This window comes from Rhinopithecus roxellana, chromosome 15 (genome assembly GCF_007565055.1).
Source record: "Rhinopithecus roxellana isolate Shanxi Qingling chromosome 15, ASM756505v1, whole genome shotgun sequence".
In the NCBI taxonomy this organism is placed as follows: domain Eukaryota; kingdom Metazoa; phylum Chordata; class Mammalia; order Primates; family Cercopithecidae; genus Rhinopithecus; species Rhinopithecus roxellana.
In genome coordinates, this window is record NC_044563.1 from 14,796,790 (window position 1) to 14,812,245 (window position 15,456).

Here is a 15,456-nt window from a genome sequence, read left to right on the forward strand (position 1 = left end):
CGTACATTTAATAAAATCATGTTGTTTGGTTTCTTGTCATTGTGTTGTAGGAATGATCTATATATTCTGGATGTTGTCCCCTTATTAGATACACGATTTGCAAAGATTTTCTCCCACTTCATGAGTTGCCATTTTATTTTGACTTTAGTCTGCATAATGCCTTTTTATTCACAAAAGTTTTTAATTTTGATGTAGTCCAGTTTATCTGTTTTTTTCTTTTGTTGCTGGTGCTTTTGGTGTCAAATCCAAGAAATGCTTGCCAAATCCAGTGTCATGAAGCTTTCCCCCTGTTTTCCTGTAAGAGTTTTCTAGTTCTAGTTCTTTGATCCATTTTGAGTTAATTTTTACATACTTTTGAGTTTATTATGTAGCTAGCAGATACAATGCTGTGAAAATACAAAATATGAGAGAAAGCAAATATAGGAGTTTTAGTGGGTGGCAATTTCAAATTAGCCATTCTTCAATTGAAATAAATAATATTTCTGTGCTCAGGCACTTTTTAAAAATGTCTTGGGAGAAGTTGCGATTTGTACCTCTTTCCTGCTCCTGCCCATCAGCTACCCCACCTCTATGCATGTCTGGTGTTTACTGTGGCTTTCGTTCCTGTGAGGCAAGTATTTCACCTTTTGTACCCTGAAGCCCCAAATGATCGATCAAAATAATAATAGTGAATATTTGAGTGGATACTTTTCAGGTACAGTGCTAAACACTTTTATATGTATCATTTCACTGTATCTCATATCAATCTCATATGATGGTGTGATGATGACTATTATTATTTTTGATTGCAGAAATTGGGGCTTAGAGAGGGTAAGCCACTTGCCCATGTTGAACTGGTACTCAAATCTGGGTCTATTTGGCACTAAAGCCTTTGTTCTTAAACACTAGACTACTTGCTGCAGGCCTGTAGGTCAGCATTGAATACTTTCTGGATCCATCTGTGCTCAGGGAGTGATGGAACCAGAAGGTGGTTGCTTGGTTAGTTCCATTTCCTCCTTTATGCCTGTAGACCATCCAGATGGGCCTAAATGTCATGTAGATGTAGCTTCTAAACCTTTTTATTGAATAGATACTGGTGGGAGCTAAATCACCTACTATGAGATAGAATGGTAATGAGAGGAAGCAGGGATGACTGTTTCCTCATCTTCCAAGATCAACTAAGAGCCTGCTTCCTCTAAACCCCGACCTGAGCTTTCATCCTAGGGAACCTTAGATGTCATAGCCACTTGGCGTTATTTCTAACTTGCAGCTTCCCATATGTGTAGGTTTCATTCAGAAGGACATGTTTTCTAGAATCCTGGATTTTATACAAAATTACCGTACTCTCTTTTTCCTCTTTCCTTGACACCAGTCGTTTTAATGTTAGTAACGCCAATGTTCTGTGTAGAATACGTTATATTTTAGTGACAAGGAAACCAGTAAAACATTCGTGAGAAGCTATTACATTCCATGAGAAGGTATTCGTGGGAAGGTATCACATGCCATCCAATGGTATACCATTTTCTTTCTGATGAATCTAATTGTAATCACACTATTAACTGAATAGTTTGTAAACACCTATTGTGACTAGGCAGGAATCCTAAAAAGGTCCGTTGGTGATTGACCTATAAGCAGAGTGACCAGAAGCTGTAAGAAGCAGGCCTAACCAAAAGCGCCAAAGGGCTGAGAGAAAGATTTCCAGGGCAGGCAAACTGTGGCCCAAGCCTTAAGAGAGGGACAGGGGCCATAGGGCTCAGGTGCAAATGGGGCTGGGAGAAGATATGGTGAGTAGAACTGGAGAGGAGTTGGGGAAGGGATGCCAACAGAGGAGCCAGTCATGGGCATTTCAGAGAGCAGAGCATGTACTAGACACTGGGATGTCAACTCTGGCCTGAATGTGGGGGAGGACGATGGAGTGGCAAGAAAGGAGATGGCCTTGTGGAGTTCAAATTTAATCCTAAACCCTATGGGCTGCCACTGGAGGACTAGGAAGGAAAGCAACATTATCTGATTTGTATTTTAATAAGATCACCCAGGAAACATGTGTGGGCTGGAGTACAAGGCAGAATCAGCTGATAAATACTCCTAGTCCAAAAAATTTGTGGGCATAAAACACCACCAAAGAAAAGCCAATCATTTTTAACTCTGAGCTTCATTTAGACTACTTTTTTTTTTTTGCCCCTTTGATCAGAATTAATAAGAGATTCTCTTTCTATTCTACTTCAGCATTCTGATGTATTCACACAGAATGATGACTGTGCCTTCCCTCACAAACATTTGAGTCTTTATTTTTTCATCAAATTAATTCAGAGTTTAAACCTTGAATGAATTCATATGACAAAACACAATGATGGCTGAAATGACAGTTTATAATTCATTATTAGAGAAAAACAAAAGTTTATCAAAATAAAATATTTCAGAAGACAAATGCTAATGTGTTTTTACAGTAGCTTCTAGTCCCACCAGATTACTAGGTGGGAAATCTGGAGAAAAGATCTTTGAGGGAAACAAGTTGTGAGAATGTGAGAGGAGACAGTCTTGCTGGTGGCACTTGTTGTTTGTGGTAAACGGGAGACCTGCCTTTTCCATGGCATCACAGAAAACTCTGGTTGTGTATGTAATTTCAGCCTGTTTATCAGAATGACTTCTAGACTAATGCTATGTGGCTATGTTTCCGTTTTTTTTTCTAATCCTTGCAAAGAACGCTATCTTTTTAGGTCTACCTCCATGTGAATGTACATCGGATTGCTCTTTTGGGGAAGAAAGAGGGTATATTGTTCAAATTCTAGCTTGTTTCATATTACTTCTTAATAGTTTTCTTTTGCATTTCTCTCCCCATCTTTCCTTCAACTTCTTAACTTCTTTCTCATAATTTTATAAGATCATTTAAAATTGCCTTCAAGAATTCAGATTTGCCATTATATAATCATTTCCTGGAAATGCAAAAACACAATAACAACAACAAGTGATGTAAATGCCCTGGAGGTGAATGATGGGCCTGAGAGACTATTTGATTTTGAACAGAGGATGAGAAGCACATTCTCAAGGAAAGCTTATATCATAAGTGTAGTCTGTTGATGAGGACTGTTTGTTCTCATTACCTTATAATTAAAGTCCAGTAAAAAAAAAAGACACTTGTGTCTTTCAAAAGATAAAATTATTATAAGCAATTTGACTGGCTAGGTAGTGGGCCCTAGCCCTGGGCTGCTTCTGTCTACCCTGTACTGACTACCAGTTAATACTGAGCAAGCAGGAAGTAGCTAAGACTAAGACTAAATCCTAAAACTATACCTCTTGAACTCTTATTCTGCAAAATTTTCATAAGCCTTCTGGTTTAAAAAAATTATTTGGAAATAATTTCAAATCTACAGAAAAGTTACAAGAATAAAAATAGTACAGACAAAACTCTGATACCCTTTGCTTAGATTTACTTACTGTTAACATTTTACCACATTTGTTTTATCGTTGGAGAGTAAGTGCAAACATTATGGTCCTCCAATTCTAAACTCTTGAGTGTGTACTTCTGAAAAATAAGGAGTTGTTTGTTTGTTTGTTGTTTGAAGACAGGTTCTCACTCTGTCACCCAGGCTGGAGTGTAGTGGAGCTATCACGGCTCACTAGAGCCTTGACCTCCCAGGCTTAACTGATCCTCCCACCTCAGCCTCCCGAGTGGCTAGGACCCCAGGCACATGCCACCAAGCCTAGCATTTTTCGTTGACACAGGGTCTCGCTTTGTCACCCAGGCTGGTCTCAAACTCCTGAGCTCAAGTGATTCTCCTGCCTTGGCTTCCCAAAGTGCTGAGATTACAGGTGTGAGCTACCACACCCAACCAGAATAAGGATATCCTCGTATATAACCACAATACCCCTATCAACTCAGATTTAACAGTGATACGATAATTTTATCTAATGTATTATTTGTGCCCAATTTCTGGTCTTATAATATTCTTCATCCTGTCCTCTTCCTCCAGTAAATGCAATCTACGATCAGGTGTTATATTTAGTTGTCCTGTCTCTTTTGTTTCCTTTAACCTGGGATATATCTAAAACCTTTGTTTTATGACAGTGACTTTTTTAAGAGTACAGTATTCCTCCTTTTTAATTATACATTCCTCATTTGGGGTTTCTTTGATGCTTCCTTAGAGAAACCCAAAAGTGAGATTCGGGTTATGCTTTCCCGGCCAAAGTATCACATATGTATGTGATGTTGTGTCCTCAGGGTCTCACGTGGGGAGACACACAAGATCCATCTGCTCTTCATTGGTGGCGATGTTTCTGACCTCCCACTCCAGGTGCTACCCAACTCCTCTGCCATATAATTACCATTAGTTCCCTTGCACTAAGAAGCAATCTGTAGGGAGACCTAAAACCGTGCAGATATTTTGGCCCTTATCAAAATTTCCCCTAGATATAGCATCAGTGATGTTTCTTCACAAACCTGCCTCATAAAGAGATTTTTGATGCTAAAGAATCCCTGAAGCCCTGCCTGGATATTTCATCATTTCAAGATGAAAAGTCACAGCTAAAGCATGGTCACAGTGTCCTCAGTCCAGGCTGTGGTTTTATGAAAACTGCATTGGTCATCAGTGTGCCTAGAGGCAGAGAAGAAAGGACACTGAGCTTGGAGTCGGTGGACCAAGGTTTGAGTTCTGCCTTCAACGCCCAGTGATCATCTGACCTACAGAAAGTTGCTTCATTACTTTACACCTTAATCTCCCCTTCTGGCAAGTAGGATAAATGATATGAGATAAAAACACTCCAAGCTGGGAAATGATATATAAGGGTGAAGAAGAGAGGAAAGAGACTTATATTTATTGGGTATCTGCAATATGCCCATGTTTTCACCTCCTTTGTTTTCTCATTTTACACAGATATTAACCTAGTCCCATTTTACAAATAGGAAACAAGATCAACAGGAGTCCTGTGCTGGGCGCGATGGCTCACACGTGTAATCCCAGCACTTTGGGAGGCCGAGGCAGGTGGATCACTTGAAGTCAGGAGTTCAAGGCCAGCCTGGCCAACATGACGAAACCCATCTCTCCTAAAAAAAAAAAAAAAATTAGCCAGGTGTGGTGGTGCGTGCCTATAAACCCAGCTACTCTAGGGGGCTGAGGTGCAAAAATTGCTTTAACCTGGGAGGCAGAGGTTGCTGTGAGCCGAGATCGCACCCCTGCACTCTAGCCTGGGCAACAGAACAAGAGTTTGTCTCAAAAAAATGAAAATAAAGAGGAGTCTTGAAACTTGCTTAAGGTCAGTTTAGTTTATCAAACAGCTCGTGCCTGCTTTTACCAGGTCGTTGGCTAGACATCTAGGAAACAAAGGTAAATAAGACCCAGTCCCTGTCCTGAAGGCACACACAGAGAAAAAACAGATATTTAAACACATACCCACAGTAAGTCCAAAACTAGAGGTATATATCATGTTCCACATGTCTTCAGTCAGGAAATATTTAGAAAGCACCGAATAATCTGGCAAAGACAGACAGAGCCTCTGCTGTGGTTGAATTTACATTTATCAGGAGAGAGACAGACATTAAACAAATCCACGAATAAGACAATTGTATAGAGTGATATGTTCTCGAAAAGAAACTAAAAAAGAGTGATATGTTCAAAAACATGGGGAAGTGTAGAGAATGTACCGATCTTGGTGTGAGTAACTCCATCTGCAAAGAGGTGTTGCTCTGCGCCATGCAGTTTCCTTCCTTTGACCTGGGAGGCCGGGTCTCTGGAAATGCTCTTAACAAGGAGGTCATCTACCAAGGGACACCATCCCTTGAGGTTTTCTTTACCAGAAGAAAGGTGGGGATGCATATAGAGACCATCTAAACCCAGAGAACTTTCAGCTGCCCTGAAAATGAAGTGGACTTTTTCATTCTTAAAAGGAGATTACAAAAGAATACTCCATTTGCATTTGAACTTATTGTCCTGAAGAAATCCACTAGGGGCTATAAACTGTGGCTCACACCTGTAATCCCAGCATTTTGGGAGGCCAAGGCAGAAGGGTCGCTTGAACCCAGGAGTTTAAGACCAGCCTGGGTACCATAGTGAGACACTGTCTCTACAAAAAGTAGAAAAAAATTAGCCGGGCATGGTGGTGCATGCCTGTGGTCCCAGCCATTCAGAAAGCTGAGACTGGAGGATCACTTGAGCCCAGGAGGTTGAAGGTGAGCTGTGATGGTGTCACTGCACTGCAGCCCAGGTGATAGGTGGCAGAGCAAGACCCTGTCTCATCAAAAAAAAAGGAGAGAGACAAAAAAGAAATCCTCTGGGCTCCATTCCCTTGTTACTACCTTCCAGTGCCTTTGTCTTGGTGATGAGAGTTGGTGGTTTAGTTAATTCAGGTAAAAATGTAGTTTTTAATCAGAATAGACTAGATTTGCGTTAATCCATGAAATTCAGAAAACAAATAGGACAAATTGAGATGAGCGAAAACAAAATTTAAGAATTTTTTAATGAAAGAAGATATTCCTCCTTTGTATTTTTGTTACAGTATTTTATTGCTTAGAGTATTCTTATAGTTCTATTGGGCTTCAAATAACTAGAAAGCTAAATATTGAGAAATGGCTACCGGGATTACAAATGTAAGTCTCCATCCTTTCTTCCTGTTAATTGCCAATGACTATGAAAGGAGTTAATAGAGTGTATCTTTTGTGCATATGGAGTCTACATAGGGAGAGTTATAAAGCAATACAAAGATTCTCACTGGAAATGTTCATGTATGGCCAACTACACCAGTTTTGAAAAATGACTTAAGAATAGTAAAATTAGTCCTGTTGGGATCATTGAACTCAGATCCCTTCCAACCAGCTGAATCTTGATTTTTTTCAGTGATAATGTCCTTTTTTCTTGGCCGTTTACAACAGTGTTGTACCACAAGACCTATAAGCTTAAGAGGTCCCTCCAAACCATTACATGTGTGTCCAGGAGAACTAATATTCAGTTGGTTACCTCAACAGTCAGATATTCTCCATGGAAAGTGGCATTCTTATATGTCTTATTCGATATAAAAAGTCAGCCAAGTTCTTCTTTCCAAATTCATTCTAAAAATATAGATATTGGAAAACTTAGAAAATAATTGCTAATACATAACTAGAGTTCAAATCCCACACTCTCTAACTGATAATATTTTATTTAATTCTCACGATAGTATAATAAGGAAGATTCTATAGCCTCTAATTACAGAGGAAGAAACTAAGGCTCAGTCATTGAGTGTTTTGCTCAAGATCACACAACTAGTAAGTGGTCAAGCTGGAATTTGAATCCAAGTTGGTCTGATTTTAACCAATGCTGATTTTTTTTTCCTGTTACCCTACCACCTCTGTTTTCACATCCCAAACTTAATCCTTTAGGAAATCCTTGCAGCATACCCACGATTTGACTACTTCTCATGACCTCCACTGCTACCACTCTATCTGAGCCACCATCATAGCTTGTCCTGGACATTTTGCAGTATCTTACTATCTGGCCTTCCTACACCCATTGTGGTTTAACAGCCCCTACAGTCTACTTATAGCAGCCAGAGTGATCTCTTTAAAATAAAATCCATCTGGGCACAGTGGCTCACACCTGTCATCCCAACACTTTGGGAGGCTGAGACGTATGGATTGCTTGGGCTCACTGAATTCAAGACCAGTCTGGGCAACATGGTGAAACCCTGTCTCTACAAAAAATACAAACATTAGCCAGGCATGGTGGTGTGTGCCTGTGGTCCTTGCTACTTGGGAGGCTGAGGTGGGACGATGGCTTGAGCCCAGGAGGTGGAGGTTGCAGTGAGCCGAGATCGCACCACTGCACTCCAGCCTGGGTGATGGAGTGAGACTGTCTCAGAAAAAAGAAAAAAAAAATCCAGTTACTTCACTGCTATGCTAAAAATTCTCCCATGGCTTCTCATCTCTTTCACAATAAAACCGTGAGTTCTTATGACCCTCAATGTTCTGATTTCAAACTTCCACGTTATCATGTCCCCTCCCTGCCTTCCTACTTCCGTGGCCTCCTTGCGGTTCTGGAAATACCTTGAGGACACCTTCACTTCAGGGCCTTGCACTTGTTCCTTCAGTCTCAAAGGCTCTTCACCCAGATATCCTTTTGGCCAACTCTGTCTCTTTGTTCAGATCTTTGGTTATAAGTCACCACATCAAAGGGGCCTTTCTTGAGAACCCATGTGCAGGCTCAGCCTCTATTAGCTCTTTTACCTAGGTATTTTTTTCATCTTCCTTTTTTATCATCGCCTGCCAATACTGTACATCTTATTATTATTATTATTATTTGTTTGTGGTCTATATCCGCCTACTGAAATGTAAGCTCTGTAAGATGAGGGACTCTGTTTTTATTCACAATGAATTGTATTCATTAAGTTCCCATTGCCTAAAACATTGTTCTAGTAGGTGCTCAGGAAATAGTTTAGTGTTAAGTGAATGCCTTTTGTGAGATTACACTGTTTTTCTTTTTGTTCCTTGAATGTTAACATACAAATTCCATATCTTTGGAGGTAGGTTATTTACAAGATTATCAGCCAACATTTATCAAGGATCTTTGTGTAGAGCACCATATTTTGAACTCCTTCATTTTGGATTTTGATGCTAAGATTTATATGTATTGTTATTACAGGGCCTTTTTTCATTGCTGTGTAACCAGGGATCTCTGCACCATCAGAACGATTCCTTTTTCCTAAAATTTCTAGAAAGTCTAAGGGTTTCTGCCAAGTAGATAATCAAGGGCCTTTATGTGGAAAGGCTAATTTCATGCTCTGCAAGTAAAGCAATACATACTCCAAAACTAGAATATAGGTGTATAATTATTTAGGTTTTTGTATACCAGATCCTGAAATAGTAGATGAATACACAGATTTCAGGAAAAGAAGTTTTCCTAATATTCTTCTTAGGAGCCCCAGCTTCTGCCTTAAGAGTGTGTGCTGGCTACACGGTTGAATTTAATGCTCAGTAAAGGCAGATGTGACACCATGTCTGAAATCTCATACTGTGCAAATACATTAGACCCTGGTGTCTTCTGGGTCTACATTTTCCCAAGTCATTGTCTTGTGATATTCTGGTCATTTTTCCATTGAAAAGCATGTTTAGTACACAGATGATGGCACCTGAAAGATGCCCTACCATGTTAAGTTCCAAGGTTCAATCCCTGATTTTTGAATATCTGCCATGCAGTTTCAGGCATCTTTCTTTCCACTACTCCAAGGCCATAAGCATTCCTCTTCTGAATCAAGCACCCCTGAAGTGTACTATGAAGTCCAGTTATCTAAGCAAGCTTCTCCAGTGGGTGAGAAAAAGATACCAAGTTGTCGGGCCTGGGTGTGGTGGTTCACGCCTGTAATCCCAGCACTTTGGGAGGCCGAGGCAGGCGGATCACCTGAAGCCAGGAGTTCAAGACCAGCCTGACCAACATGGAGAAACCCCGTCTCTACTAAAGATACAAAATTATCTGGGTGTGGTGGCAGGCCCCTGTAATCCCAGCTACTTGGGAGACTGAGGCAGGGGAATTGCTTGAACCAGGGAGGTGGAGGTTTCAGTGAACCGAGATGGCGCCATTGCACTCCAGCCTGGGTGACAGAGCGAGACTCTGTCTCAAAAAACAAAAAAAAAAAAAACAAAAACAAACAAAAAAAACCAAGTTGTCCAAGTTGTCTCCAGTGATTTTATTTTTTTTATTTTTATTTTTTTAAATAGGCTAAGCAAGGAAGCACCAACAGCTTTGCTTTATGGCCTAATTAATTATTTGCCATTTGGGAATTCTAAATCTGAAGACCAGGGTACTTGCCCACATCTGCAGCTCTCAAGGTCAGGTTGTTTCTGAGCTGGCAGTATTTGTAATGGGAACTTGTTGAGCTTGAGCAACTTGAAAAATTTGTTCTGCCCACAGTTTCCTATAAAAGTATGAGTATCTTCTTGACCTGTTTCCCATAATGTTTTCCTGAGTAAGCAGGATAAATCAATTAATTATCACTTGTTGGGGTTTTTTCTTTCTTTCTTTTTCTTTTTTTCTTTTTTTTGAGACGGAGTCTCGCTCTGTCGCCCAAGCTAGAGTGCAGTGGCATGATCTCCGCTCACTGCCAGCTCCGCCTCCCAGGTTCACGCCATTCTCCTGCCTCAGCCTCCTGAGTGGCTGGGACTACAGGCGCCCACCACCACGCTCGGCTAATTTTTTGTATTTTTAGTAGAGACGGGGTTTCACCGTGTTAGTCAGGTTGGTCTCCTGACCTCATGATCCGTCCGCCTCGGTCTCCCAAAGTGCTGCGATTACAGGCGTGAGACGCCACGCCCAGCCACTTTTTGGGCTTTATTTAACATTTTAAGGGTGTACCTAGATGGCTTTTTGATATCTAAGATATTTCTTTACTTTCACATAACTTGGAATATTTATTTTTAAATCATTGGCAAGTAGCAATAAGTATGCCTGTTTAGATGGGTGGTCTTATATATGCTTCAGAATTTCTAAAATTTTGGCTCGAATGTTCATATTATCAACTTCTTGGTGTAATTAATTTTCTGGATCATAGCAGTAGTGGAAAGAGACCCCAGTGCTCTTCTTCAGTGCTGTCCATAATGAAGTGTCTTTTGCCAACTCATTCAATAGATATTAATTGTGTCCCTGCTCTGTATCAAGTACTGTTCTAAAGCATTAAAAATATAGTGGTGAATATGACCAAGTCTTCATGGAGTTTGTGTTCTAGAAATGGATACAGCTTGGTGAATGGATTCAGTTTTCTGTACCGTTTTGCCTCCCTCCTGCTACTCTTCACACATTTCCAGCATTTGAACCATCCTGAGCTATGCAGTTCCCTGAAAAACATCATGCTCTTCTGTGGCTGTGTCTTGGCTCCTGCTGTTCCCTTATTTGTTTACAATCAGGCAAATTCTTGCACTTCATTTAAGACTTAGCTCAAATGCTGTTTCATCTTTGAACCCTCCACTAGGCCATAACTGTTAACTGCCTTGATTTTAAACCATTGTGGAAATAAGTATCCTTTCTAGAAAAGAATTTACAATTTCTTAGCTGGAAAAACATAACCCAGCTTGGAATTCCTGAGTATGCTTCTCTCGTCCCCACCCCTTGATCTGGGGGTTCTCCAGACTCTCTCTGTGGTTTAGCTGCATGAAGAGTTAACTTGTGGCACCACCAAGTGGTTCCGTCAGGCAGTGCAACTTAGTTCTCCTACAAGATCAAAGTAGTCCAATTTATACCATGTACCTATGAAGGGAGGGAAGAAGATGGCAGAAAGGATGGAAGAAAGGAACAAAGAATTATAATGCAATTGAGAAGTGTAATGATTAGACCATCTCTACCTCTAGAAGCTTAAAATCTTACAATACCTTTAGCAGGCTTGCGATCTATATTTGGGATTTTTAAAAAATCTTCACTATTTTGTGACCTTTAAACCTAACACATAGAAATGAGAAATGGTTTGCTTATGTTCCTTCATTATGTGAGACCAGAGTATTTGCATATGCTCTTTTTTTCCTTACTACTCAGCTTTGCTCTGGGGAATAACCTTTTCTTTACTGACCCATTGTGAGATCCTCATTGAACTCTGCATTTCCTACTCGGTCTGAGTCTGAGATCTCACCATAGTGTGTGCTCTCATAGACTATATCCTTGTGGCAAAATGGTTCTTAAAAGATTTGACAAAAAAAATTTTTTTTTGCTAAGTGAGGGATAAATGTATAGTGATAATCCCAATCAACAAATTCTCAGAAATCAAAAGTTACCTAATCAAAGTTGGCTCAAATATTGAAGTACTTCAGTGAAATTAGTTTACTTAGTATGAGTTCATGCCTGCAGGGACAGGGAAACAGAAAGTTGGAGAGTGACAGCACTCCATCTGGGGTTGTTGGTTCTAATGGGGAGGCTGAGGTTTCATCTAACCTGTCAAGGAGAGTGGGTTGCATTCCTTGACTTACACTTTGGAGTAGGAAAAATGCAAAGCACACACATACACAAAAACCCAGAGACATGAGACCACTCCTTCTAGGTCTCAGCATGAAGGAAATCCATAGAATGGAACAGATCTCAATTTGATTGAACTTTTAAGATTTTGACCACCATGTGTTAGAACCATTCCTTTTCTTTAATAGAAGTGTCATTGGGCCAGGTGTGGTAGCTCACACCTGTCATCCCAACACTTGGGGAGGCTGAGGTGGGAGGATCACATGAGCCCAGAAGTTTGAGACCAGCCTGGGCAACATGTTGAAACTTTTTCTCTACAAACAAATTTAAAATTAGCTGGGCATGGAGGTGCACGCCCGTGGTCCCAGCTACTCAGAAGGCTGAGACCGGAGGATCACTTGAGCCCAAGAGGTCAAGGCTGCAGTGAGCTATGATCGTGTCACCACACTCCAGCCTAAGCAATAAGCAAAACCCTGCCCCCCCCCCCAAAAAAAAGAAAGAAAGAAAAGAAAAGAAAAGAAAAAAAGAAGTATCATTGCAATGATACTTCACACATGTGAGATAAACAATACATTCACCCTTTGTTGAACTACCATGCCCAGGTTATTTCAAACTATGGAAGGACCTCTTGTATCATGACTCAGGACTTGTTATAACAGGGTTTCCTTACACTCTGTGTTGAATCACATCCAAAATGCAGAAAGCATAAGCAATAAAGAACCTAACATTATTGAAGTTCCTCTAAAGGTCATGTCCAGATTTGTCACCCCACACCCATCCAGTCAGGTGTCTTTTAGTTACTCAAACGGTTTCCATATTGTTAGACTGTGTTCCCTCTAAAAAAGAAGAAAAAGGGAGGTGGTTCTGTCTTTTATATCAATAAAATTCTTTGTAAAACTCAGAAGTAGAATGGTGAGAAACTAGGGAAGAAAAGTAGTAACGCAAGGCTGAGAAAATAAGATGTCTGTTTTAGAAGGTTCAAAGCTGATAGAACAAACTTAATTAGCCATGAATTATAGAGAAAGTTGGTATTATCCCGTTAGGAGAATAAAGTATCAAACATCTCCTACTTGGTGGTTCTGTCTCAATGTTCAGTTTACTAAGTGGAAAAAATATCCTATCCTGAATCTGTGCTATCTAGATTATTTAATGCTTTCCTTTCTAAAGGTTCAAAAAGGTAGATTTCTGCTTATTTTTAATACTTTCTCTGGTCTCAAACTCTGTTTTACTGAGAGACTGGTTTGTTACAATTTGTTTTATGGTATCATACGTTCTATCAAGTTGGCTTTAGATAGCCACTTCTCTTTTCTTCTCTCTCTGTAAAGATACAGATGTTTCTGCCACTAAGAGCAGTCAAGCACCACTGTACATTCTGAGTTTGTGGCCTGACTAATCAATAGCATGTTTTCTGGGGTGGGTGTTACCTTTCTAGAGTGTCCTGCCGTACTTCGTAGCTACAAAACTGGCTAAAATCCGAAAGCCAACTTTGGATAAACCCACTCCAGAGACGTTTGTGAAGTCTGCAATTAAAACAGTCGGCCTGCAATCCCGAACCAATGGATACCTGATCCATGTTCTTATGGTAGGTAGATTGTTTGAGTCACAAATCAGTACTTTCTGGCTTGGGGTTTCTTTCCCATTGAGTTACAGGATAGTATGTAATAGATTAGCATATATACATTGTCCAGCCATAGTAACAAGACATCTATGTCCTGTTATGATTATAATGGTTGTATACCCAAGAACTTTACAATCTACCTCTAAATAAAAACAACACTATAATAAAATGTTAAATCATATGCTTCAGTTTAGCCCAAATTGTAGGCTATAATTACATATCTCTTGCATTCTGTTTCCCTAGGGATGGATAATCTCAAACCTGCCTTCTTGGATTTATTTGAAAATAGTCATGAATATGAACAAGGCTACACGGGCTCACTATCTGAAGAAAGCCAAGAAGAACTAAGCATTGATAACTGCGTTGTAACTTGGCCAGATGCTCCAGCATATGCACGTTCACTGCAAGACACCCTACTGATTTTGAAAATCTGAAGTTGTCATTTCAATAGTTATTAACATGACTAAATATTATCTTAACTAAGAGGAAAACAAGTTGCTTTTAGGGGTTTCTGACATACATTCTGGATACTACCAGAGGTAATTTTGAAGTTTAATATAAATGCTCATATCAAATGAATATAGAACTAATATTGTTGAGAACAGCTAATAGGAAGGAATACTATTATAGCAAATCACAGACTCAAACATAAAACTCGGCAGTTTTATCTGCTTCAAAATGCCATTGATCATTATTCCTGTATTTTCTCTGAAGCTGATTGTAAAAACCAATGTCCAGCTACTCTTTTGTGTTTGACACTTTGAAGAAATGGAGATTGATTTGATTTGTTTATAAGCAGACACACTGCAATTTACAAAGATCTCTTTAAGGTTTTATAAAATTATCTTCCAGTTTGTACATTTATATGGAATTGTTCTTTATCAAGGGTAGCTAATGACGTGAAAGTAATTGTGAGATATGGAGTTATTTCTGACACATGAAACCCACCAAACTACGCTTTCTTATAACGCATATTTCTTCTCAGTTTAAATGTATGTAAATATCAAAGCTATATGGTATGATTTATAAAGATAAATGGGCCAAAGTGCACATTGAGACTGGCACCCATCTATGTACCACTGAAACCCTGACCCAGAAAAGTGGCTTGCTTGGACACCCAGTCTTCTTTGTTTCTGCATTGAACCAATATTGATCACACATGTGACACAGGCTAGTCCTATAAAAGTAATGACTTCATAAAAATGGCATTATAATTTTTAAATTGATACTCTGTAGGTAGGTGCTGATATAATTAGTTTTAATAAAACATGCTGTAACCAACAAAAATACATTTATTTGGTGATTGAAATTAAGGCCATATTTACAATGACTTAATATAAGGCTGACTTTTATCCTGCTTCATAACTTGTATGGGGAACTCACCAAGAAAGAATTCAATACTGTGAAATATGCAGCAAGAAGATTGGCCTTTACCTAGGCTGTGGTTCCTAAGCTCTGAGTTTTAAGCACCTGTAGATTTGTATTAAAAAAAGAAAAAATGGGGCCTTAGTTTCTGGCTTTTAATTTTGCCAGCTAAAGACATAAAACAAAAACAAACAAACAGAAACAAATAACCATCTGCTATCAGCATCATTATGTAAAAGAAAATATATTTTAGCCCCTAAAATTAGGCAGAATGTAATCTCAGAATAAAGATTGTCATTTAAATTGAATAAACATAGCTTTATGAAAAACACATTGTTTGCCCTTTTTTCCTCTCATTTTATTGTAGAAATGGTGACACCACAATGATGTGGGCAGTATTGTATCTGCTTTCACACGTTGGTTGGTTGGTTGGTTGGTTGGTGCGTTGGTTTTGGTGTAGTAGTTGGTAGTGGTGGTAGATAGAGGAGGGATTCGTTTGCAAGTATATAAAATACTTTTTCTTTTATCCCAGTTAGAAAATACTTGTAGGCTAAGCACAATGGCTTACACCTGTAAACTCAATGCTTTGGGTGGCCA

The 15,456-nt window shown here is 39.4% G+C and overlaps 1 protein-coding gene across 1 annotated transcript in view; it reads left to right on the plus strand.

Annotated features, from left to right (window-relative positions):
• HSD17B12 (hydroxysteroid 17-beta dehydrogenase 12) overlaps positions 1 to 15,192 on the plus strand; it is a 171,863-nt gene extending 156,671 nt beyond the window's left edge. Inside the window, exons 10-11 of the mRNA XM_010378061.2 lie at positions 13,309 to 13,458; positions 13,738 to 15,192. Coding sequence (XP_010376363.1) covers positions 13,309 to 13,458; positions 13,738 to 13,842 — 255 coding nt within the window. The 3' untranslated portion in view covers positions 13,843 to 15,192. The remainder of the gene's footprint in view (positions 1 to 13,308; positions 13,459 to 13,737) is intronic.
• Positions 15,193 to 15,456: the final 264 nt, after the last annotated feature.